General features: G+C 43.6%; 2 protein-coding genes across 6 annotated transcripts in view; one reads left to right on the top strand and one right to left on the bottom strand.

Annotated features, from left to right (window-relative positions):
• Nucleotides 1–76: 76 nt before the first annotated feature.
• LOC101155424 (limbin) lies at nucleotides 77–22,093 on the bottom strand. Of its 2 annotated transcripts, none has more exons than XM_011475611.4 (23): nucleotides 21,950–22,093; nucleotides 20,322–20,361; nucleotides 19,949–20,154; nucleotides 19,820–19,876; nucleotides 19,547–19,733; nucleotides 19,373–19,473; nucleotides 19,195–19,260; nucleotides 18,953–19,087; nucleotides 18,730–18,869; nucleotides 18,328–18,652; nucleotides 17,184–17,423; nucleotides 16,881–17,056; nucleotides 16,146–16,305; nucleotides 15,401–15,577; nucleotides 14,999–15,288; nucleotides 5,165–5,339; nucleotides 3,144–3,260; nucleotides 2,844–3,071; nucleotides 2,548–2,759; nucleotides 2,386–2,473; nucleotides 2,127–2,287; nucleotides 808–909; nucleotides 77–624 (listed from the first exon to the last, which is right to left on the bottom strand). In XM_011475611.4, exons 1-23 carry the CDS (start codon nucleotides 21,950–21,952, stop codon nucleotides 267–269), a joined length of 3,744 nt encoding a protein of 1,247 aa, XP_011473913.1. In that variant the 5' UTR covers nucleotides 21,953–22,093; the 3' UTR covers nucleotides 77–266. The 2 variants fall into 2 exon arrangements, with proteins under 2 accessions (XP_011473913.1, XP_011473911.1); XM_011475609.4 differs by lacking the exon at nucleotides 21,950–22,093 and adding an exon at nucleotides 21,042–21,549.
• evc (EvC ciliary complex subunit 1) overlaps nucleotides 22,063–26,224 on the top strand; it is a 12,205-nt gene continuing 8,043 nt past the window's right edge. For 2 of the 4 annotated variants that reach the window (XM_004069296.5, XM_011475612.4), the window contains exons 1-9: nucleotides 22,063–22,242; nucleotides 22,700–22,813; nucleotides 22,979–23,062; nucleotides 23,966–24,186; nucleotides 24,280–24,364; nucleotides 24,443–24,541; nucleotides 24,663–24,782; nucleotides 24,851–25,000; nucleotides 25,095–25,311. In XM_004069296.5, coding sequence (XP_004069344.1) covers nucleotides 22,063–22,242; nucleotides 22,700–22,813; nucleotides 22,979–23,062; nucleotides 23,966–24,186; nucleotides 24,280–24,364; nucleotides 24,443–24,541; nucleotides 24,663–24,782; nucleotides 24,851–25,000; nucleotides 25,095–25,311 — 1,270 coding nt within the window. Of the gene's footprint in view, nucleotides 22,318–22,699; nucleotides 22,814–22,978; nucleotides 23,063–23,965; nucleotides 24,187–24,279; nucleotides 24,365–24,442; nucleotides 24,542–24,662; nucleotides 24,783–24,850; nucleotides 25,001–25,094; nucleotides 25,312–26,224 lie in introns of all 4 variants that reach the window. The other 2 variants (XM_078948142.1, XM_078948141.1) reach the window with 1 other exon arrangement.

Below are 26,224 nucleotides of genomic sequence, written 5' to 3'. Positions count from 1 at the left end.
TCCAAATAGTCTGTATTTGAAATATGAATCCATTAATATTTAAGGTTTTATGTTTATGAACTGAAACAAAACAAAATAAACATTTAAGATTTATTTGTTTTAAATTCCTGAATTTAAGTGAACATTTCAAAGCTGCCTTTAAACATAACAAAGCCGGATGCTTTTACACATTTACAAAAACGAAAGCTTTTTTCAGGTTTATTATCCTGCAAAGCGTCATGAAACACTGAGGAGACAGAAAGTACAGGTGTTTCTGCAGGTTAACGTCATGGAAAGTCTGCTGGAGCCACCGAACTTTTCTTTAAATTGAGGAAATTCCTCTTTTTCGGTCTCTTAGGGATCTGCTGGGCCCGATCCGCCTCAGTGGGATCCCGGAAGACGAACAGACGTTCTGCTACAGCCGAGTTCAGCTCCTCTGCTGAGGGCAGCTCCACCTGCTGCTGCTTTTCTGACAGGCTTGATTTCAGACCAGGAGGCGGTGGCGGTGGCGGCGGCGGCGGCGTTCTCAATGGTCCGTCCTGCTCTCCTTTTCCCCCAGTGAGCGAAGCTTCGCCGTCTTTTGGAAGCTGAAGGATGGGTGGTGGGAGCAGTTTTTCCATCAGACTCTGCCTCTGCTCCTGCAGTCTGGGAGAGTTTAGAGGACAAAGGAGCTGTTGTCAGAGGGACAGCAGAGCTGAAGGTCTGACCTCATGCAGGAGGCGGCAGCAGCCAAACCGCACGATTCATCTGATGAAAAGCACAACTCCCTCCGGCGTGGGATTGTTGAAAAGAGTCCAGGAGGTGGGATTGACGTCGAGCTGCACTCACCTCTCTGCTGCCACGGCACAGCCGGGCACGCTCATGGCATTCTTCTGCACCACATCTCCTCGCAGCTTGACCAGGAAGACAGCGTTCACGTCTCCAGGGAATCTGATCGCAAAGGGTCATGAAGAGCGTTGATCAGAAGACCTGCAGGACTCAAATAGTTCCACCTTTTCCTGGAACAGAGCAGCGCTGGAGGCTGCTGACGTAACTCCAAACGACACAGGGCTGTTTATGTTCGCAGGAATTTGTCTTTTAAAATCACGAGCTAAACATTCCCGTCATCCAGCAGAGTCTGGATGACGGGAACTTCCTGAACAGACTCCTAAAGATGGTCTGTGTCTGTGAAGAACGCCAGACAGGTGAAGGAGTCAGACAGGTGTTTGGAGAAGATCTCCAAACACGAGTCCTTTGTGGCAAAACTGGAAAAAAAAAGACCTTTACATTTCTTATTTTATCTCATTTAAGCATTAAATTAAGAAACATAACAGACTTAGAATCCGGGAACAATGGACAAAAAGGTTCATAAAAATGACTTCTCTGAGGAAAACATCAAAACGCTTCAGAGACGCCAGAAAGCCTAAATAAAAACACATGAGAGCTGTTTTCCTGCTCCTCCCTTCAGCAAAACAATCCCTGAGTCGGTTCGTGCTTGGAACCCGATTCAGACTGTGATCCAAACTCAGCGGGAGACGCTGGAGAAGAAGAAAATGAAACCATAAATAAAGTCATTTATCAGCATCTTGGCTGAAGGGAAAAATGCTCCAGAACTTTTTATTGAAGCTGTTCGAGTCTCCAACTCGTTTTCACCCAGAAAAACGTCTCTGAACTGCAAAGGTCTGAGCTGAAGAGCCTCAAAACACAGAAGTTTTCAGAAGAATGGGATTGAAAAGTGTCTGCTAATCTAGAAAAATCACAAAAAGATGGATTCTTTTTCTTGTTTCTAGCCATGAGGTAAATTTAAATACCTAAACCTCATTCACAACCTGAACAAGTTACAGAATGATGGCTGATTCTGTGACAAGATTATGGGATCATCCATGGATCCAAATCACAAACTCAGGTCCTTGTTGTAATTGAGAAACTGTTCTCAATGGGCCAACCTAAATGAATGAAGGCCCAACAAATCCAACAGCATTTCTGCTCAATCTTACTTACAAAATGACACAAACCTTTAAGAAATGTACTGAAGTTCTTCAAATCTGTAAAGTTTTTTTTAGATGCAAAGGATCCTCTGAGGCAAACATTTAGGAAATGTTTAACTTGTTTCTGCCGACGGGAATCAACAGTTGCAGATTGGCGTGTAGAGAAAATCCAGCTCTTACCCAGAATGCTCCTGTTCTGCAGAGTGTTTGGGGCAGAGGACGTCGGCGAGCGACAGGAGCTCGCTCTCCGGCAGCGTTGGCAGGAGCAGGCGCAGCGCCTCCTGCAGGGCGGCGGCTGATACGCGAGTCTGCTTCAGCAGCTGAGACGCAAACTCCAGATCCTGAATGGGAGCGGCAACCGGGAGAAACGGGAAAAGCGGTGATCAGGTTCACCGGATGGATACCTGCGGCGCGGTAACAGAAACCTGCGAAGTCTCACCAGGTCACAGAGGGAACGCAGCCTCTCCAGCTCCGTCCCCTCTTTGGAATCCTCCACAGATTGATCGCTGAGGTTCAAGACGTGAAACCTGGAAACGACATTATGAAACCTCAGCCAAAAACAAAAGGATCTTATTCCTGAGAAAAGGAACGGCTGACCGACCTCTCAGCCATCAGCGTGAGAACCTGCTCACACTTGTGAAGCGCCTCCTGGAGGACGGACGTCATCGTGGCGTCTGAGCGCAGCTGAAACCCTTCATCTTCCTCACTGCGTTCCTCTCCCTCAGAGACCTTATGGCAGCACTGACTTGATGGGGCTGCAGACTCACACGACTGCAGAACAAGCTCATCCTTCTCCTGCTGCAGATGTAGGTCCTGATCGTCACAAATACACCTCTTTTAGGGAGAAAGTGCACATTTAAGTGAGCTCAAATCCTTGAATTAGACGGCAGTTTCCACCTGACAGTGGCTCTGTATGACCTGAGCCAGCTCCTGCTTCTCCAGCTGTTTCCCCTCTCTGAGCTGCTGAATGAGCAGGCTTTGCAGGGCGAGCGCGGCCCTGGACGTCTCCAGGAGCTTGCTGCACCTCTCAGCCTTCTGGTAGTGGATTGTAGCTATCTGAACGGCGAGGCCGTCTGTCTGAGAAAGCAGGAGAGCCGACCTCTCCTTCTGCATCTCCTCCAGCACCTGCCACAGGGAAAGACACCTCAAGGGTTCTGATGGAAGCTGTGCGTGTTTCACAGCATGGAGATTCTTCACCTCCTCCATTAAACCCGTCTCCATTTCTTTCTCCTTCTCAAACAGCTGAATTCTCTCCTGCAGGCTCTCCTGGAACAGCAGCAGATCAGACGTGTCTGTTTTCTTTCTGGAGTCCGTCTGGAAAGACCACAAAAGCCCTCAGTGAGCAGAACTACAAGCCCTCTGCGGGATGAAAACGTGGCTCATCGGCGGATGGACTGTGGGCTGCGGTGACGACCAAAACACTCGTAATTCACCATTCAATTATAAAAACAGTTCACTGACTTGTATTTATGCTATTGTTGCTCTCATGACAAATAAATATACACTGTTATTTAGCATAAATAAAACATGAGCACAAAGAAATAAAGCAAAAAGTAGTTTTGACAGAGGTTTACATGGCTCCCTTTCAAAATAAAAGACACCCCGTGTCACACAGGATCATCAAAATGCAACAAAAGTAGTAGTAGGATGTGTAGAGTCAGCAGTGAACAAAACAAACAAACAAACAAACAAGTTGATTTTACTGTTTGTGGAGCATCTCAGTCACAAATCTGTAAATCTATCTAAATAAAATAAATTAGAGCCTCTTAAGTGACCCTTACTCTATTTTTTGAACTCTAAGGAGTTTGTTCAAAAAGAGAAAATCCACTTTAAATTCTAGTTGTGCTTACTGACCTCCGACTGAGTTTCTGTGGAACACGGCGCCCAAATGTTGATTCATATTTTCTTTTTACTTGACAGTAACTTTCCAAATGAAAGGCATTTTACGTTTTTAAGCAGAGAGCCACAGTGGAGCCTCAGGTCGCAGACAACCGCTTTATTTAAAAGATCTTTTAGTTCACAAAAAAAACAAAGATTTCTTAGCGAATCACAGTAACAGCGAATCCTACAAACTGATTTATATTTTGTGCATTTCCATGTGTTTTGTGTATTAATGCAACGACAAATATCTCTTCCTTTGCATCTGTTTTAAAGATTTTTAAACTTCTTTGGTTCCACAAAGATGCAAAAAAGGAGAAACATCATGGATTTATCCACCTATGGAGGGATATTTCTGCCACCACGTTGCACACAAAACTTTCTAAGTTGAAAAGCAAATATTTAATATTTTCACCTGCAACTTAGAAAGTTTTGTGTGCAACGTGGTGGCAGAAATATCCCTCCATATCCACCCCCCTTCAAACGGACGAGGCTGAAGAGGGTTTTTAGCCTCCGCTTTGATGCTGAAGTAAAAATCCACTTAAACACAAAGTCTAAGTTTAAAGCAGCTGCAAACGTTTCTATCAGAGTGGAAACTCAATCGAATAAAGTCAAATCATGTGAAGAAAGCTTAGCTCAGAAAATACACGTGATCTGTCTTTATCACAGAGACGTCTGTAAAAACAGAATAGGGTTTATCTTTTTAGTTAAATCTGAGGCAGAATTCTGAAATATTATGTTCATGTTATGGCATTCTATAAAAAAAAACCTTTAATGAATTTTTATTCATCAGAAACGACTTTTACATCTGAACAACTTTGGGTCTTTTTTAAGCTACATTTCCTGTCGTAGTATTTTCATTTTGAAAATCATACTTGATCGTTCTTAAATGGAATGACGCTGCTCCACCCACAGTATCACTCTGGATCCAGGATGTTTCACTTCACTCAAAACTTAAAGGTAGACGTTCTGAACGTAAATCTGGCTTAGTTTGGAAGCCGTTGGGATGTTTTCAGGCTGTTATCAGATTTGATTCCTTTGTCGTTTATATAAGTATTATATCCTGACCATTTTTTTACATCTCATATTATTGTCTTCTTAAAACATTTATACACGTGTATACTAAATATCTTAATAATATGCTGCAATTATAAGCATGGGGGGGTTGTCATTGTTTATCTTGTGTTTTTATTTAGAAAATAACAATAAATACATTTTTTAAAAATATATTTTTTTAAAAATCTATAAGCTTGAAGAAATGAAACGCCAACTTCGGCCTCGTTTGGACCCCTCCGTAAAAATAATGTAGAGTAAAAGAAAAAACTGTTGATGAGATTCACCATCTGCTCTCCGCCCTTCTTCCTCCACGTTGCCATGGCGGCGTGCAGCTTGGTTCTGGAGACGGCGTGAGGCAGAACCAGGCAGCGGTCGATGACCGACAGACACTTCTGGAACTCCAGCCTCATCCTCAGTCCGTCCTCCTCTGACAGACTCAGCTGGGAGAGACAAAGACGCCTAACAAGAGGCCAAAGAAAGAAACGGACGCCATCAACAAGGCGGGACTGCATGGCTGCTGCGGGAGAAAACTCCCAGCATGCATTGCCTAAAACCTGTGGAGAATCGTCGTTACAGAAAGAGCACAGATTCGGACTTCTTTAGAATAAACGTTTAGAACTTTAAGTCATCGATAAAGGCCGTGTCATAGTCACGTTTTGTGCATATTGCACGGGTCCATGACGTCACTTTAACGTGAAATGTGCAACGTATATGCGATATTAAAGTTATCCATCGGTGCATTAGAAAAGTCTGCTACACATGTGTGGAACGGTTGTGTAAAAGCCACAAATTTACGTATGCATCTTGCAAAAATCACACACAACTGTGTCAGATTTACGTAATAATTTATAGCATATAAACTACGTAAAATACACGAAAAATTACGTAATTCTCCACCGGCCCAAAATTTGAAACAGCTGAAAACCGAATTTTGGTCTGCGTACATCCACGAATGACGAACGCAAGAAACACTTATGAATAACGTGTATCACGCATAAATCACAAAAGACGGAAACTACACACGAGAGCAACATGTATGCAGTGGCTGTGTGACACGGCCTTGACACAGCAGCCTCAAAGGAAACACCCGGGAAAAGAATTGGCCATCTGTCAGTAAAATAGTCCCCGCCTACTTTTTTTTTTTTTTTTTTTTTAACTTGTCCTGTCCAACAGCTGGGCAGTCAGATGAGAGCTGAGGGCCTCTTGGGTTGGACATATTTTACTTTAACAAGAGGGGTTATTAATCTTCAGACAAACCAAAGGAATGTCTGAATAAACCCCTTTTGTAATTGAGGCCAAACTTTATTAATTTCAAACATGTCTGAAAATCTTTGGTGTTGGACCGGACGGAAAAGGAAAGAGGGGAAGAAGAGAGAGGGACGTTAGAGAGAGGGGGGGTAGGGGGTGATAATAGGAGGGGAAGGGGGATAAGACCATGAAGCAGCATAAAGCAACAAGTTTACTGGTTGTTAATCATTATGGTAAGGTTTAAATGTAAAAAAAAAAAAAAAAAAAAAAAAAAAAAAAAGGGCGGAGCCTGTCCACACACACACTCAAATGTTATAAACACACCTGTTAGTTGCAAAAATGTCCACCTGTCGACATGTACACAAAACAGATAGTGTTCACACGCATACTTATGCCTTAAAACCAACTAGTGTGAAATATTTCAGTCATTCAGTCTGTTGAGCTAACACCTGTGCTCAGGTGAGTGTTTATGTTCTTCTAAAATGGATGGTGGAACGTGAAAAGAAGGAGGGAGAGTGCCCAGCCATCCCCACCCCAAGACCCCCACCGCACCAGCAGCGGCAGCCGGAATCCCCCCAACGCCACACAGGAACCGGCAGGGAACAACCGCCGCCCGGGCGACCAAGCCCGCCACCCAGGCCGGGGCCAGCAGGGCCGCCGCAAGGCCCCCAGAGCCAGAGAGCAGGGAGGCACGGAGGGAAAGAGGGCGCCGCCCCAGCCCAACCAGGAGAGCCGCCCCCCCGCCGCGCCGGGAGAACCCAACGCAGGGCCCCACCGGAGAAGGACGCCCACAGCCCCAGACGAGCACCCCACCACCACCCAGGAGTTCCGGGCATCCCCCCGCCCCAACCCCAGGTACGAGCCAGGACCCCCCAAGGGAGACCCACTCCGCACTCCAGGCAGCCATCCGCCCGGCCGACGGTTGGTCCAGGGAGGAGCGAGGCAGGGGCCCGCCGCCCCCGCCCAAGAGGGGGGAACCCCGGGGAAAAAAGAGGGCCCACAAGGGGTGTTGTAAATATGGCCCGACCAGGCTCGGCCACAGTTGGAAATTTGGCGGGGCCCAGCACTCAGGAGCAAGGACCAGAACCCACCCCCCAGGGACACGAACACCCCCGGCTCAGATGTAATGTGAACCCCCCCACCGCGCGGAGAGAGCACCGCCGGGCCCAGGAAGCCGGCACCCCGGGGACACAGCCGCCGTTGCAAAGGGGCCCGTACCCCCCACCAGGGAAGAGGCAGGGGACAGATGGTCCTAGGTCCCACCTTCCTTGCAAAATGTGTGTGCGTGTATGTGTGTTTGAGAGAGTGTGTGTGTGCATGTGTGTGTGTTTATGTTGGGATGTATATATTGAGGGGGGAGGGGTGTGTGTACTAAGGGGGGTGCGGTTAAAATTGGCGGGTAGGGCACTAAGGGGACATCTCCTGATTACTCACAGTGACGTCCCCTCACCCTCCCCACCAAGGGGCCCTAAATGTCTAAGGTGCGGTTAAAATTGGCGGGTAGGGTGCTAGGAGGACATCCGCTGCTTGCTGGCAGTGATGTCCAAGCACCCCCCCTACCAAGGGCCCTACATGTCTAAGGTGCAAATAAAACCGAAAGAGGGGGGGCCCACTCCATACGGCAACCACAGGAGGGGGGCCACTGCCTAGTAAACCCCCCCCCCAAGGCTCATCGCAGGCTAAGCCCCCCACCCCCTCACCCTATTATGAGGTTATATGAGGAAGGGGGTAAGCTGGGGACAGATGATAGACTGTCCCCTGGTGGTCAAACAGCCCCCCCCCGCCCCCCCCCCCCCCCAGCAAGGGGGCCAGGCCCACCCAGCCCCGGGGCCCCACCCCCGGAGGCGCAGACACCCCAGGCCCAGCACCACCACCCCCACACAGAGAGAGGGGAGCCAGAAAGCGCGCCCCCCCCCCGGAGCAAGCCCAGGCCCCCACCCCCAAACGCCGGCCCTAGAAGAGCTCTGGTCAGGCCTCGACGGGACCGAGGCAGCCAACCGGCCGGGGAAACCGCCGATGGCCTCAGCGGAGACGCCGACCCGTCAACCCCCCCTGCCCCGTACCAATAGTGCCCCCCCCCCCCTCCCCCAGAATGCCCCCCCACAGGACAGGGCCGACAAGACCCCCACCCCACCCCCAGACCCCGCAGCCGAAGCGGATGACACCCAGAGCGACCGGGGGCCCCAAGAGGGTTGTCCCGTCCCGCCCCAGAGCCAGGGAAGGGCCGATCCCAGCCCCAGGTGTAGACGGGAAGCCCATCCAGCGCCGCTGCCCCCCCCCCCCCCCCCGGGCAGCGCCCCCCGCCAACCCCCCCCAGCACAGGCAAAGGGACCACCCCCCCAAGCCAAGCCAGACCACCACCCCACCCCCCCACCACGCACCCCCACACCCAAGCCCAGAGGACCACGCAGCGCCCCAGGCCGCCCCACCCAGGCGCCGGACCCGACCCCCCGACCAACGGAGCCCCCACCACCCCCGGCCAGGCACCGGAGGCCCCGACCCCCACCCCGGCCCACGGCAGAAGGGCAAGGAGCAGCGACGACCATGCCCCCCCCCCACCCCCTAAGTCACGGAGTTAGCTATGGGAGACCAGAGAGACCGAATTCTTTCAAAGTTACTTGAACTTTGGGCTGACATTTTTTCCAAGCTGATTTGATCAAGCAGCAGATTTCTGTGTTGACTTATATTTATTGGTTGAATGCTGTAAAGCATTCAACCCTTTGTTTTCCTGTTTCTCTTTATTGGTTGAATGCTATAAAGCATTCAACCCTTTGTTTTCCTGTTTCTCTTTATTTATTATTATTATTATTTATACTATCTTCCGCCGTTTTTTGACACTTAACTACTTCTACATTTTTTAACCTATTTTTACCATTCAACTTTTGAAATGTTCAGCTCTTTCAGCTTATTCTTGCTATGACTTTTGGTACTTCTAATCCTTGTACTTTTTAAGATATTCCAGTTTTTCCGGGAATTTTTGCCCTATTAAAATGCATTGGAAAGTTATGGTGCAAGAGGTTCCCGGATCGACACCCAGTTCGGACACTTGAAATCTTTCTACCATTCACCTTTTTAAATGTTCAACTCTTTCAACTTATTACAGATATTACTTTTGGTCATTCAAATCATTGAAATTTTTAAGATATTCCAGGATTTTGCAGGATTTTTGCTCCATTAAAATACATAGGGAATTCTTGTGCTTAACCTTTTTTAAAGGTTTTCACCTTTTTTAACCATTTTACTTTTAAAATGTTGAGCTCTTTCAGCTCAGTTCAGCCATTTCTTTTACAAATTAAGCTTTCTATCAGCAATACAGCATTCAACCCTGCATTTTCTTCTGGAAATGCAGCTCCTTCTAGTTTATTATTATTATTATTTATACTATCTTCCGCCGTTTTTTGACACTTAACTACTTCTACAATTTTTAACCTATTTTTACCATTCAACTTTTAAAATGTTCAGCTCTTTCAGCTTATTATTGCTATGACTTTTGGTACTTCTAATCCTTGTACTTTAAGATATTCCAGTTTTTCCGGGAATTTTTGCCCTATTAAAATGCATTGGAAAGTTATGGTGCAAGAGGTTCCCGGATCGACACCCGGTTCGGACACTTGAAATTTTTCTACCATTCACCTTTTTAAATGTTCAACTCTTTCAACTTATTACAGATATTACTTTTGGTCATTCAAATCATTAAAATTTTTAAGATATTCCGAGATTTTGCAGGATTTTTGCTCCATTAAAATACATAGGGAATTCTTGTGCTTAACCTTTTTTACAGGTTTTCACCTTTTTTAACCATTTTACTTTTAAAATGTTGAGCTCTTTCAGCTCAGTTCAGCCATTTCTTTTACAAATTAAGCTTTCTATCAGCAATACAGCATTCAACCCTGCATTTTCTTCTGGAAATGCAGCTCCTTCTAGTTTATTTATTATTATTATTTATACTATCTTCCGCCGTTTTTTGACACTTAACTACTTCTACAATTTTTAACCGATTCTTACCATTCAACTTTTAAAATGTTCAGCTCTTTCAGCTTATTATTGCTATGACTTTTGGTTTTTCAAATCCTTTTACTTTTTAAGATATTCCAGTTTTTCCGGGAATTTTTGCCCTATTAAAATACATTGGGAAGTTATGGTGCATGAGGTACCGGGTTCGACTCCCGGTTCGGACGCTTCAAAATTTTCTTCCAACCAACTTTTAAAATGTTCAACTCTTTCAACTTATTACAGTTATTACTTTTGGTCATTTAAATCATTGATTTTTTCAAGATATTCTAGGATTTTCCAGGATTTTTGCTCCATTAAAATGCATAGGGAATTCTTGGGCTTAACTTCTTTTACAGGTTTTTACCTACTTTAACCATTGTACTAACCATTCCTTTCCTTCAAATCTTCAAATTTTTAACAATTCCGCCATTTTTTCAACAATTTCGGGTCTTGTTTATCTCCTTCTACAATTTTTTTACCTCCACAATTTTTTTACCATCACTTTTGGTCCTTCAAATCTTTCGACTTTTGTTCGTTTTTCCAAATAAAATACGAACTATGGCATGAAATCGTTTCAACTAGGCTTTGCCCAATAAAACAGTGCACGACAAGCCTTATTTATTTACACCGGCTGCACTGCGTTCTGACTAAAGTGTTAGCTCAGTGGCTAAGGTGGCAGGTTAATCATACTGAGATTCTGAGTTCGAATCCGGCATTCCACTTTTTCTGCATGGTGTTTTACCTTGCCTTTCTTGATAAAATTTAGTTCCACTCACTTAAATATATTTCGTTACATGGAAGAATTTTCTTTCAGGTGGTGTTACTCATAAGTTTTGACTTTTTATCCTTTAACTTTTAGGGATTTTCCAGGATTTTCCAGGACAGTTCAGCCATTTGATCAGCAAGTTCAGCTTTCATTAAGCAGTACAGCATTCAATCTTTGACAACCTTTGATTCTTCCAACCCTTACAACTTCCATACAATTTTAGCTAGAGACACCATTCAAACGTTAAAATGATCAGAGCAGCTTAAAGCACACACACAAACACTCGATGTATGTTAAAAAAAACAGTGGGAGCAAATCTAAGTTAGTTTTGATGTATTTTTTATTTTCCTCCTCGTAGCTGGAAACTGCAGTTCAAACATGTGCTCCAGCCATCTTGTGAACAAACGTCAGGACCCTGGCCTTAGCCCCGCCCACGACCGCTAAGGCTCATGGGAAGTGTTGATTCCCACACCATGAGTTAGGTGGCTGTTACGAGAAGTCACTATCATGTTGTTACACCACATATGTTAGTGGTTAAATGACAATATAATGCTGTGTCATTCAGCTAGCTAGCTGATGATCAAAATGTCTCTCCATTATACATGTATGCGTGTGCTATGATTGATGACACATGTAGCAGAGATGGGAGATTTAATCATTTGGCACAGTATTTTACATGGTGCCCCCTACTGGATGAGATGACTGCATTTATACTTTAGTTTTACATGATCAATGCTGTAACATCAAGGTTTGAAATCATTAAGAGATAGGAAGGGTTTGGCAGCCATTTTGTGTTTTCAAATCTGAAACCTTTGTTGCTTTTAACTTTCCTACCTTTGGCATTCCTTTAGCTAGAAACACAGTTCAAACATTAAACTGCTCATAAGACTTTGTATTTCAATATAAGTTTTGAAATTATTATGGGATGGCAACTCCAACTACGGTTTTGCGGCCATTTTGTGCCTAAATGTGAGGCGATTTTTAACTTCAGTTTTTACCTATTTTAACCATTTTACTGTTGCAATGTTAAGATCTTTCAGCTTAATCCTTTCAGCTATTACCTTTGGTCTTTCAAATCCTTGAACCTTTCAAGATATTTCAGGATTTTCCTAAACTTTTGGTCCATTTAATTACATTGAGAATCCTTGAAAACCTTTGGTTCTTTCAACCATTGTAACTTTAGCTACAGACACCGTCCAAACCTTAAATTGATCACAAGGCTTTGGACTATAAAATACGTTTATAAATCATTACGGGATGTCAACACAACCTACTGTTTGGTGGCCATTTTATGACAAAATCTGACACAAATATTGCAATAAACTTCATCCATGCCTGGAACTGAACATATTGAAATTCACTGGATCTGGACATATAAGGAATGTGGGCGTGGTTAACAAACAAACTTCGTTGCTAAGGACGTCCAAATGTTTACTTTTTCCGATCCATCTGAAACTGACGTTGATTTGTTCGTCATCCCCAGGCGACCCAAACATAAAATGGTTGCTATGGAGATAAAATTAATAGAAAATCCATGTTTTTGAAAAAAGTAGATTTTCTATCAACTTAGAACATGTAGTTTTGACCTATATGATACTCTTAAACAATGTGTTTTTTTGAGTCAGTTGATGATGCTGATGCTAGCACTTTTAGCCATTTTAGCAAAATCTTCAAATTTTAAACAGAAAATCCATTTTTTCAATGATATCAGCTTTCATGCTTAACTCCGTCTATGAATTTTGACCTGTTTCGGTCATTCTACTTTTACAATGTTCACCTTTGACTTTTGGTCCTCTAACTTTTCAAAATATTCCAGGATTTTCCAGGACAGTTCAGCCATTTTTTCAATAATTTCAGCTTTCATGCTTAACTCCTTCTACAATGTTTGACCTATTTTAGACATTAAGTTTTTTATCATATTTCTGCTTTCATTCAGCAATACAGCATTCAACCCTGCATTTTCTTCTGGAAATGCAGCTCCTTCTAGTATTTTTTTTGCTTTTCCAATTTATTAAAATAGTTTTTTTAGCAATGCAAAGAGTTATGAAAATGATAGAGCCTAATCCTCCTTCTACATCGATGGCACTCATGTCACCAAGCACACAAAGTGACGGTGAAGCTGTGATTGAAACCTTAAGCCAGACTGATAGATCGGCACATACCTGCTGCCAGAGAGCCTGGACAGGCGTGCAGAACCATAGTGCATGCATGTAATTGTCGGGTAGATTACTGTCACAGTGCTGACAAATGTCTGAGTTACTGAGACCCATCTTGAACATCCTCTGTCCAGTGTAGTAAATTCTGTGAAGAGTTTTGAAATGGATTAGCTGCAGATTTGGACTTTTTGTCATTTTAAAGGTGTTTAGACAAAGTTCTGACCAAAAACTTTCATCTGTGCTGATGCTCAAATCCGCATCCCATTTTGTTGTCGGAAGTGAAATATTGTTATCTAAATTACATAAAAGTTTGTATATTTTGGAGAGAGTTTTATTCATTGAGAAATTGATCAGAGTGGTAACTACATCTGGTAGCTTTAAATCGTTGTCTCTGTATTTAAACTTTTTAGTAATAATTGATTTAAGTTGCTGATATTCCAAGAAGTTATATATTCCATGTTTGTCTTGAAGTTCCTGGGGAGTTATGAATCTTCTATCAATAATTATGTGCTCTAGTTGTTTTATGCCCCCTGCTTGCCAAGCTGGGAAGTGGATAATTTTTTTGTTTATGAGGATGTCTGGGTTGTTCCAGATGGGTGTCATTTTGCACGGTCGAATTGATGATTTTGATATTTTGAGAAATTCCCACCAGGCTGTTAAAGTGGCATTTATATTAATACTTTTGAAACAATCCTGTTTTTTAACTATTTGACTAATAAATGGAAGATCTGACAGGTTGATCTTTCCACATAACGCCTGTTCCAAGTCTAACCATGAGTTGGTTTCTGGATTATTTTTTAACCATTTTAAGATGTATTGTAATCTATTTGCAAGAAAGTAATTGTGGAAGTTAGGTAATTCTAATCCTCCACAGCTTTTTGCAGATTTTAAAGTTTTTAGACTAATTCTTGCAGGTTTATTGTTCCATAGAAAGCTTGATATGGATGAGTCTAATGTTTTGAACCATTTTAATGGCGGTTGTGTGGGAATCAATTAGAAGAGATAATTAACTTTGGGTAAGATTTTCATTTTAACCGTGGCTACCTTGCCCATAAGGGACAAAGGCAGGTTGGTCCAGCGTGTTAGATCGTCCTGTATGTTTTTCAGTAATGGGGTGTAGTTTAGCTGCACCAGTTCTGATATTTTGGGGGAAAAATAAATACCTAGATATTTGATATTTCCTGTTTTAACTGGTATTCTGAGTCCTTGCTCCGCATTACTGTTCAGTGGTAATAAAACAGATTTATTCCAATTAATGGAATAGTCTGATATAGAAGAGAATTCATTAATGATTGTTGCCGTTTCATTTACAGAATGTATATTACTTAAAAACAGTAATATGTCATCTGCATAGAGACTAATTTTATGATGGCTGTGTTTGGTTTTAATTCCTTTAATACTCTCATTCTGTCTTATTGCTGCAGCTAGAGGCTCGATAAATATTGCAAAAAGAGAGGGGGAGAGTGGGCAACCCTGTCTAGTTCCTCTTCCAAGAAAAAACCTGTTGGAAGTCTGTTTATTAGTTCTAACTGATGCATTGGGGTTGTGATATAATATTTTGATCCAATTGATGAATGATTCTCCAAACCCAAACTTATGGAGGGCAGCAATGAGGAACTTCCAATTTACTTTAATTTTGTCCGCCTACTTTTCAATGACGGACAAAAGTTTCATTTAGCGCCAAATGAGTCATTTTCATTAGATCTCCTTCTGGTGAATTGGATTTTTCTTCAAGGCTGCTCCTCTACTGCCAGCGCACGATGTCCACAAACGCACATGAATCCAAAAGATTAAAAAGTTCTTTGTTGTGATTTAACTTACTTCATCCTCTGGAAGCAGATTTAGGAAATTTGCTTTGGAACCTGTAGTCTACTGGGCGCAAACGCAAAAACATTCCCTTCAATTCCCAAAGGAAAGAGGGATTCCGCTTCAGACAGAAACAGAGAATAGCAGACCTGAAGAAATCCCTGCAGCGCGTCCTCAGCTCTCTCTGCTGCTGCAGCTCTTCCTCCATGGCTCGCCGCAGCGCCTCCCGGGTGCAGCTGAGGGTGCAGAGGGCCGCCTTGCCTTCCTGATGGAGCCGTTCCTGGCCCTGTCCCGCGGCCTGCCGTGGTCCTGCCTCTGCTTCCAGCGGCAGGGAGGGGAGTTTAGCTCCTGGAGGCAGGAGCGTCAGCGCGGCTTGAGCGGCAGAGGGCTGGATGGTTTTGACTTCAGCTAAAGCCGCCTGTATCGCCCGCATGGTCACCTAAGCAGCAAACGGAAGATCCACTTATGAACAGAGAGCAACCATGACAGCTGACTTCTGAGTTTGGAGAAGCCTTTCCATGCGTTTCCCCCTCTCATAATTCTGCTGTCACCTTCCGGATGTCTGCGGCAGCCTCTTCATCCAGGTTGTTGATGAGTTCTGAAAGCTCTGAGCTGTGAGCCGTCAACAGGTCCTGCCAGCAGCGTAGATGCTGTCCTACGTCCACTTTTTCCTCCTGGTCTCGGCACGCGCTCGACAAATCCCTCTGTCTCTGTTTGTGCAGCGTCACCTGGGAAGCAGGGAAAACATTTGAGGACGATGAAAATCACCTTAATGGTGTTTTTAACATGTTCTTTTGAGGCTTTTTTGAGGATGGAGGACATATATATAAAGATAATTAAGCTCAAAATTAAGCAAAAAAAAAAAAAAGGAGCAATTTGATAAAGATTGTTTTTGTGACATAGGGCGTGTCCAAGTTCGAGGGCTGTGGCCTTTGTCGAGCGGGTAGGTCGGATGTTAACGGCTGTAAATGTGGACGAGTCTAGCCGTTACATTGGTGTATGTCCTGTCGCCTAGCAACCATGAGTCCGTGAGCTCAAAGTTTTCCTGGCATATTTGATCCAACTTTTAACCTTGGAGGTGTAATTATTCAATTCAATGAAATTCAATTTTATTTGTATAGCCCAAAATCACTATCTCAGCAACTCAGAGGTGAATTTGTAATGAACTCCTGCTGCTCTGCAGAAACTATGTCCTAGAAAATGACACGAGCTTTTTGGATTTTGACGCCATCATCATGATTAAAAGAGCACTGGGAAATAGATCAGAAGATGATTGTGTGTGTATGTAGACTTGACCATGTCAGAGATGAGCTCTCTCCTCTTCTTGATCAGTTCACAGCGCATGGCTCTCCTCTCCTGGTTCAGCGTTTCATCCAGCCTCTGTCGGACCATCACAAGCTCCTTCTGGGCCTTCTCCTGCAGCGGCTCTATATGCTCGGCAGGAATGAGACTCCCCCTGGTGGATGGAACGAGCAGGGAACACGTAAACCTTCAGGTTCTGTACGGCAAGCGAAAAGCATCACAAAACACCAGGAAAAGTGATGTATTAAACAGCGAAACAGCTGTCCAAAAAGGCAGTTTTTTAAACAAATGTTTTCAAAGTAGCATGTAATTCTCTTTGTGTGCCTCAAGATGGATGTAAACAATATTTATGGCTGTTGTTTACAGCATGTTTTATGTTGTTTTGCTTGCCACAGGACTGACGACTCGCAGAGACAAGATCAGAGGAGAGTTTTTAGAGGAAACTAGAGAATCCTCCATGCAGAAACAGCCTTTAGAGCCGAGCTACGTTCCTCTGCTGTGCTGCGTCTGTCTGTCAGTTCCTGGGATCCGTTTGCCTGGCTTTTTTCTCTAAAACGTGCCGCTCTGTAGAAAAAAGCTTCTGTTTTTGGGTTTGTTTTTCACAGATTAAAAAGTTAAAGAAGCTAAAATTGAAGTTACAACAAAACTTCAGGAGAAGACTGAACATTTATAGGAAAATCAAAAATCTACAAACAAAGTGAGTTAATGAACATGATCAGATGAACCAACCTCCTGACGTGAGCAAACCAGCTGTCCAGGGTCCTGGAGGAGGTGGAGAAGGAGTCTGAAATCAGGCCGTTGAGGCTGTGGAGGCTGTGCACCAGGAACCTCCTCTGTGCGCTGCGCTCGGACAGCACGTAGCGCTGGTTGGCGACGACCACATCCAGGACCTCCTCCAGCTCATCCTGCTCAGAAAGCAAACCCAGAGGAACTCAACACATTGTTGGCGCCTTGTCTTTCTAAACGACTCCCCGCGGCGCCTCCAAAGCGTGACGCTCCGCCCCCCCTGCAGAGGATTCTGGTCCGCCGTACCTGACAGGTGAAGTATTTGTGCAGGAGACTTTTTGCTGCGCTCTTCTCCAGCTCGTCCATCCTCACGGCCTCTTCCAGTTCCTCGGAGAAGATCTTGTGCAGCTCCACCCGTCTGCGCTCAACGATCTGCCGCTGGACCTTGGCCGAGGCTTCTTCGTGCCGCACCAGGAGCGTGCGCTGAAGCCGACTCTGGTTCAGCTTGTGCAGCTTCTCCAGGAGGACACTGCAGCGGAGGAGCTCCTAAAAAGGTAAGACTATTCCTTTTATCCAGTTTAACAAACAATTAATTATGCAACAAACATAGGAAAGTGTATTGCATTAAATAATAAAAAATCTGGTGCTTTTAGAGATTATTTTTAAGTTTTTTTGTGTTTATTAAAAAACAATTTCCTCTGTTTTCCTGAATTTTTTTTTTTGTGCTTTTCAAAGATAATTACAAAAATATGAGAAATGTATTCCAAGATAATTTATCTATGAACTAGAAGAAAACTACAAGCTGATTGGCAATTAGAAACTGACCACAGCGCGTCCGTGTCCAGGATGAACTGGTCGTTTTTGTTTGTAGTGAATGGGATGTAAATAGGCTCCGCCTCCTGCATGTGGAGCTGCAGGGACAGGTGGGGGCCGTCAACAAAGTACACCGGAACGTCCCAGACAATCTGTTTGATTTGATCTCAAACTCACGACAAAAAATCTGAACTACATCACACACACTCACTTATAGGGATACATAAACAAAATCTAAATTAATCAGAGTACCATTACTCTTTCTATTACAGTATACTACAATTGTGGAGTAAAGCACTTTGTAGACGATTCCTTGTGATTTTTGAGAATCAAAAACAAAAACAAAAAACATCTATTTTTTCGGTTTCTTAATTTTAATTGAAGAGAATATTTTTTATGGTTATTAAATTTTTTTTCAAGTTATTTTTGTTTTGCACTGTAACTTTTTTCTAATTTTGTAAATAAATGATCTTGAAATAAAAAAAAACTAAGTAAATTATTTTGAAAAACAAAAAATTGTGTTTACAGAAAAATCATCTCAAAAAACGTCAGATTTTTGTTTAATTGAATGCAATACATTAAAACAGATGTTGTGTTTCTCTGAAACCCAAATGAAAACGGCTCTAGTTGTGTCCACCTGCTGGTCTGCGTGCTGACAGAGCCGCTCTGCCCGGGCCTTCTCTGCAGCTTCACGCCGATGCTCTGCTTCCATTTCCTCCCGGGTCTCCAGGTTGCAATGACCAGCGAGGGCAGCCATGCGGGCCCCGCGGTCCTCCTTCAGGCGCCCCTCCATGGCCAGCAGCTGTCCATGAAGCACGCTGAGCAGCCTCTCCTGGGCCCGGATGCTGGTCCGGCGCTCAGATTGCAGACCGCCAAGCAAGCAGGACATCACGTCTTTGTAGATCTGAATCCGAATGAGCTCCAGGTTGCTGCTGGCCCGCAGCAGTGTGGACATTTCAACGCTTAAAGGGGAGAAAGTATGGAGTTCAGTTGGTTCAGAAACACGTTTCTCTCTGTGTTTGCATTTCCATTAACTGACTTTTCCAAAGCCTGGTACATGTTCTGAGGTTCTTCCAGCACCATGACATCCACCATGTTGTCTTCAAATGTGGCTTCATCTTTGATGGCTTCCCTCATGCTGCAGTCTGCATACTCAGGGTCCGAATCCCCTCTGTTCCTCTAAAGAGAGGACGCCCAACTGATCATTTGTTTATTTAAAGAGAAGCAAACAACAGATTTCAGAAAAAAAGGCTCCTTCGTACTCTCTGCTGGAGCAGACGCAGTCCGGCGTTGGGACCTGCCAGGTTCATGGCCAGAAAGCCGACCGACAGAAGAGCCGAGGCCACCAAGAATCCAGCAGCAAAGCCAGCAAAATGGACTCGATGGTTGGGAGAAATCTAGGATAACAAAGTTGCAAAATAAATGTATAGAAAAGTATCTCCAGGCTTTAAAATACAGCAACAATAAACACATTTATTTCCATGTAGGAAAACGGGAAGCTTACAGCATCGGTGGAATTTACCCTCAACGTCAGATTGGCTTGTAAAGGACCAAACATACAGACGTCATTCTGTAGAATAAAGAGAACATTGCACTTTCTGACAAAAACGCCAAAAAAATCCCAGTTCAGCAAAGCTCAAAATAAACCAGCATTGTCTCAGTAAATCAGTAAAAAAAAATACCTGGGAGGCATTTGAGAAAGTCAGGAAGGCAGGTAGCTGGAGGATTTCGCTCTTGTGACTTCTCACAAAAGCAGTATAGTTAACAGCAACATACGATCCAGCTGAAGAAGCAACGTTTCAAATGAATCCTACAGCAGATGAATGCATTTGAGCTCCAGTGGCTGGGAGACATACCCATCAGGGAATCGATTGCAAACATCTGGAAGCCTCTTTCCACCACTCTGCCATCAGTTCTGATGGGAACTATTCCTGAAACCGAGTCCCGGATCGCCACCTGAGACAGGTTGGTGCCCCCCGCGGGACCCATGTTATGGATCAGCAGGTAGAAGGTCAGCTGAGGAGGAGCCGCATCCAGGTTCACCTGGAGCCCCCACCATGGACAAGCAAAGGATTTCAGCATCGCCCTTCAACACATTAGGGCCGACATTCAGTGAATGTTTGACGCACCTGAGCACACTTCCTAAATTTCACCAAAAAGGATGACGGACGGGCCACATTCTGGACCTGTGAGACAATTCAGAGCTAGTTAGCCATTTGAGGAGCGTCTGAGAGGTGAATTCAGGAGGACAGGCACACCTGAGGCAGGCTGTGATGAGGGCTTTGTCTGGTTAGAGTGTTCCTGCTGTTTCTGACGAGCACCGCGTTCGACATGAAGGTGAGGGACGAGTACAGCGAGTGTCCCCAGAAGCCATGAGGGGCTGAAGAGGAGAGCGGCCCTTCTTCAGAAAACAGCCGGGCTCCGCTGAATCCCACCGCACCTGACAGGCCGGAGTCACCTGATCCTGCGGACAGCGGTCCCACGAGAAAACACAAAAGCGAGTGTTCAGCTGTGAGACACCAAGACACCAGTTGTATGAATATTTTTAAAATAACTTTGATTTACTTCCTTTTGCATAACAACAACGAAAAAAAGCATAAATTCTGGGCAACATTTGACCTTCAGTCTCACCTCTCTGGACACGCAGCCCATCCCACTCAGTGCAAAAGTTCTGTAAAAAAAAACAAAAAAAATCATCAAAACAGATCAAATAAATCTATGATGGTTTTTTTTATAATATTTCAGCATTTTGGGATGATTGGAAATTCCAGTTTATCTTATTTTGAAAAGATTTCAGTAAAAAATATAGGTCTTGTTTTAGCTTTATTGAAGAAAATAATGTTTCTGTTCTGAAATTAAAATATAAGAAGGATGCCACAAACATCCCAAAACTCTGAGATTAAACATAACCATTTTCCCACTCAGTTGTACTAAATACTATATCAATCACTGTGATTAATGTCAAATTCTAAGATTTAAGAGACGGAATCTATAGATTAAAGTCAGACATAAATATGTTTAAATTCTGATATAAAAGTCAGCATTTTTAGATTATAGTGAAGTAGATTATAGTTTTTTTTTAGACGAACACTGGAATCCTGAATAAATAAATCCGAATTTTGAGGATTTTATTAAAAAATAATAAAGTTTGAATTAGTTTGATTTCTTTTAACTTCCTAAATGTACATTTTAAAGTTTGAATAAGGCAAATAAAATGGTTGTTAATGATTTGTTGGTCCTAAAACTGATAATGGTGCGCCTATAGATGTGGCGCGCATGCGTACTAAAATGTCTCGTGCACGCACCCGAAAACTAAGCTTTCAAAGTAAAAAGCTCGCGCTCCGTACGAACCCAATGCTTCCCTGAGTAAAACGCCGGAGGTGTGAGCTCTGATGGAGCCCGGTATGTCCCGTTACAGCCCGGGGGATGTCCAGACTCCGGTACCGACGACAGCAGCGTCCCGTAGCGGCGGCAGCAGGACGACAAAGACGGTGAAAGCAGACCGAAAAACACCCACAAAATCGTAGGATTTCCCACGATTGCGCGGAGTCGAAACATTCGTAACTGTTTGCTACCAGCTAAGACAGCCGCTAGCTGACTGACTGCAACGATTTTTCATGCTGCCGCCGCCGTTACCGGAAAAAAATCCCAACTTTCCTTGAGACTTTTCCATCTTCTGTTGCTGTTCGAGTTACACTAAAAAAGTTGCGTCTTTTCTCCGATTTTGCACTAGAGCAAAACTTATATGGGCTAAAACTGAAGATATTCGAGGAAAGATTCATGAAAAGTAAAGAAAAGAAGAAAAAACGACCACACATAAGTTCTAAACTTTTTCCACTAGTGAAATGAATGAGGGCACATTGTTTCCGGGCATTCCTTTCACAATAAAACTATAAACGCGATGCGTCTCGAGTTTGGGGTTTTAATAAATTCTACATAAATACACAATTAACATAAAATAAAATAACAATTAGTAAAACGATTATTTTTGCTTACAAGACATGACCACGTTTTGGAATATAAATAATCAATTGAGTATTATTTTTGTAACTAAACTAAACATTTCCGGCAAAGATGGCTAAACCTATTAGCTTGACGAATTGGTCAGTTTTTTTTCGGAACAGCGGCGAAATCATTTGTTAAAGTACACTTTTTGTTGGAAGGAAGGCACATTTCTTTGATACATTACTGTTAACGGTTTGTTTTTCAATATGTTTTACGCGTATTTAGTGTACGCAAAGAGGGAAATACAGACGAACCATCTGTTGGTGACCTGGGAGGCAAAAAAGACCCCTTTTATTATTTTAGCTTGAGCTAAAATGCGCGCGTGCCATCCGTCATCATTTTGTCTCCGGTTTGCGGTCGCGGGGTCATGGCAGTGGCGGAGTGGGCCGCGGAGTGCGACGCCGATGTTCTGGTCAGTTTCGGGGAGTCTCTGCAGGTCTATGCGGGGCTGCTGACAGTGGCGACGGTTTGCGGGGGGCTGTGCGGGGCGTTAGCCGCCTCTCTCCTGTACGTGTTCTGCGTGAAGCCGTTGGTCCTGACCAAACAGGTAAGCACTGGTGGTCCAGTCCTCTCTCTCGTCGGACGGGCCTCTCTAGAAAACAGTGCGTCTTTCTTCCATGAGGTAGCAGCAAGTAGGACTTCTTTTTAGAGTAATATCAAAGTGTAAAAACTGTCATTGAGTTTACATGTATAGACACACACGCACGCTGTCTGATGTGGAATTTCAAAATAAGACCCAATTCAAATCATGTATTGAGGAGTACTTACTATAATGTTGACATTTGTGTAAAAAAAACTCCTAGTTTCCACAGTCATTTCACTTCTCACTGTCTAGTGATGTCACAAAATAAAGTTTCAGACTGATTTGATGTGGAATTTAGAAAATAAGACTCAATTGAAAACAGGTTTAAATAGGTTATTGCTATATGTTGACATTTGTGTAGAAAAAAACCTCCTAGTTTCCACAGAGTCATTTCATCACAGACCTCTGTGTCTACCGTTAGGGCTACAATGCCAGGAGGCTGCTGGAGCCTGATGATGATGATGGAGAGACTGATCCCAATCCAAGCGACTGCAACAGGAAGGAAGCTGCAAGTCTGACCATCCACAATGACAAAGTACTGTCAAAACAAGAGTTTCTCTAATGTTGAATGGATTTACAGCTGATATGTGTTCTGATTGGGCTTTCTGGAGAGCAAGAAAAGGTTCAACCTGCCTCCTCAGATACTTTATATCTCTCCACTCTTGTGTATTTCTTTTTTTAATATGTCCATGACTGACAGGAGAAGCAGCAGCCCATGAACAGTGACGTGACGGCTTTTGCATCCAGAGCAAAGGTGGTTTACCCCATCAACCAGAAGTACAGGGTGAGTCCACCACAAATCAGATCAAGCTTTATTTATTAAAAAAAACGCTTCTCATGCCCCCCTAAAACATACACAGTATTAGAATTAGGGCTGCACGGTATGATGAAAATTTCCGACATGGCATATTAATCATTATACCATGGTCCGGGTGAATACTCGATTATGATTGGCTGCTAGGTGTGCGTTAAAACCTGATAACCGCACGGTGAAAAAAGAAGTTCCGGTCACCTAGCTTAAATGTTCTGTATCACTGCGCCAGCTTCTTTAAAACAACCTTTTGCTTCATCATTTGGACAAAAACAAGCGAGAGGTGAACTTTCTCTCTGAACTGATGCTTTATTCAACCCATCGGAAAGATCAGCACATATATATATCGCCGAATCTTGACTGCAGGGGTGGTGCGGTGCAACGCAGACTATTTGTTACGTGATGCGGCGCATGTAACAAGAATTAAGGACGTAACAACCTTGATGCGGCTCCTCAATTAAAGACGTAACAAGAATTAAGGACTAAAAACTGGTTAATATGTATTACTTTTGTAAGTGCGGTTATTACTTTTTAACGCACTTCGCGGAAGGAACCATCCTCCACGTTGCGTCGGACGGTTCAGGCTTCCATGGCGTGCGGTAAAAAGTAATAACACACACTTTGTCGGCCAATAACCCTTACTTAATACCGTGATGACGATATACCTTGCGCCACCCACCAACCATCCACCCATCCATCCATCAGGTATCATTTTAATCAGCATAACCACAAACCACCCAATGGACATTAACTTTATTTTGTCTTTTTCCATGTTGGATTCACACACTAGACATAAAAAAAAGTCTAGAAAAAAGTTCTTACATTTTGCAGCCCTGATATGTGACAGTACTTCTCTTATTTTGGGTTTCCCCTCAGCCTTTAGCAGATGGTGCTTCCAACCCATCACTACATGAGCACTCCAAACGTCCACCAGTGGCTGATGATGAGTCCTCCTCCTCGGACGGAGAATCTTTGAGTCAAGAACAGGATAATGATGACAGCAGTCAGTTTATCTCCTCCTCACTGGTACCGAAGAGCCTGCAGAACCAAAGTTTCATCCGGGTCTCCCACTACCCCCAGACGCTGACACAGACATGGTGGGGGGGGAGTTGCCCCATATTTGCCTCACACTTTCTCACAACCCAAACTGAAAGTAATTTTTGTGTTTTTTGTTCTTGTTACTTGTGCAGTTTTGGGGGAAGAATCAGTCTTTACTGTTTAGCCTTGCACAACATACAGCAGCTCAGCTGTCGGCTTCAGGAAGACAAATACGTGGTGAGTTTTTCTAAATATCCCAGCAAAGGTTGCTTTACATTTGTGGGATTTAGTTTTTTTGTGTGCCTTTTTTTGCAGATTTTTTTGCAGCTTTTGAAAAAAATACTCAGCAGTCGGTTTTCAAAGGACCAAAACGATGCAGACTTCACCAATGATATTCTTCAGATGATAGAAAAGGTAGAGAAAGTTGTCATTTTGTGAATTCAGAGTGAGTTTGACGGCATATCTGCATGACAAATTGGATTATATCTGCCATGGTTTGTAATAAAATGCTAACCCTTGGAGTTGATCATTCTAGGACCTCAATGACTTGAGGAAACGCTTCCCAGGGAGCCAAACTTTGAGTTGTGACGCTCACTGTTCACTGGAGGGGATTGAAAGAGCTCAGAAGGATCTCCTTGAACATTGCCTGGAACTGGTGAGAACATTTAGAAATCCGGTTCCTCTGGTCTCTCAGGGATGTCTAATGTGCATTTCTTGTCATAGTCCAAAGAGTTCAGCAGACAGGTGGAGAATCTGTGTCAGCTTCTTCTGAAGAACATCACAGAAGACGCACAGAACATTGTTGTTTCGGTCATTCATACCCTGCTTTTAGTCGAAAACAGCCACATGAAGACACAAGAATTGGATCTGAAGGTACAGCGTCACTCTCTAACGGGCTCTTTGGATTGAAATATGGCAATGATTTCAAAGGCAATCTCAAAAGAACACATTCTTTTCTGTTTCTTAGAGGATACAGGAGACGGTGCTCTGGTGGGAGGAGTTGGGGAGTTTTGCTCAGTCACAAGCAGCTTTGCTCCGTTGGGAAGCGGTTCTGAGACACGGCCTGATAGCAGGACTGCTGGAACAGCTAACTAGCGACGGCGTCTTGGAATTTAGCCTCATGGAAACCATACTTTCAGAGATCAACGCGGCTCTGAACGAATGCCTTCAGCGTTGCACTGAGGGTAAGATGTGTGGAAAAAAACTCCAATCCAACAACAACTTCAAGCAGCATTTTAGAAAATGAACCTTTCTTATAATAGAAACACTTGATAGTTGAACATCTCTAAACTAAAATTGGTCACAGAGTTCCACTCTGATCATCTTTTGATCTAGTTTCAAAACGTTCCCTGTGGTCTTTTAATTAAGATTATGGGATTTTTAACCAGAATCAAAAAACCTGTGTTGTTTTCCAGGACTTATTTTCAGCAGAGCAGCAGGAGTTCATTTGAAATCCACATCTGAGCTTGGAGCAACCCCGCCCCCACTTCCCATCAATCATTTGTTTATTCACTCTACTTCTAGCGTACAGCCCCTCACAACCCCAAGTTAACATTACGTTCATGGATCTGTTTGTCTGCTAGAGCAGTGTTTTTCAACCAGTGAGCTGCGGTACACTGGTCTGGTGTACCGTGGGAAATTGCTCTGATCTAAAAACATTTACCGTCTCCAGGAAATCAGCTCTGTGTTCATCCAAACAGGCCCTGATAAAACACTGAGTAGTAAGGAATATGAAAGATCATAAAATACTTTTTTCTTTGTGTTTATTTGATTCTATCAAAGACACTTTGATAAGAATGACGGTACCGCGATTTAGCCGCAGCTACAGCTCTGCTTTCGGAAAAGTCCCGCCCCTTTAACTGTCTCTGCCAATCATTCTTGGAGGCTTAATCACACGTCATCAGTCCGACCAATCAGAAGTGGTTAAAGTCTTCACTTCCTTTTTCTGATTCTGCTCATAAAGTCTCTCAATTCCAACAAAAATACCAGCTAAAGCTCGTCTTTAGTGGTGTAGTTTTACACAGAGTCCGGAATCAGACAGTGGAACAAGTGAACAAAACAATGAAGCTCAGAGCAGCGAGTCTGTCTGCCATCAGC

This window comes from Oryzias latipes, chromosome 5 (genome assembly GCF_053564925.1).
Source record: "Oryzias latipes strain Hd-rR chromosome 5, Olatipes_Hd-rR_3.1".
Lineage (NCBI taxonomy): Eukaryota > Metazoa > Chordata > Actinopteri > Beloniformes > Adrianichthyidae > Oryzias > Oryzias latipes.
This window is presented reverse-complemented; position numbering and strand designations above follow the sequence as displayed.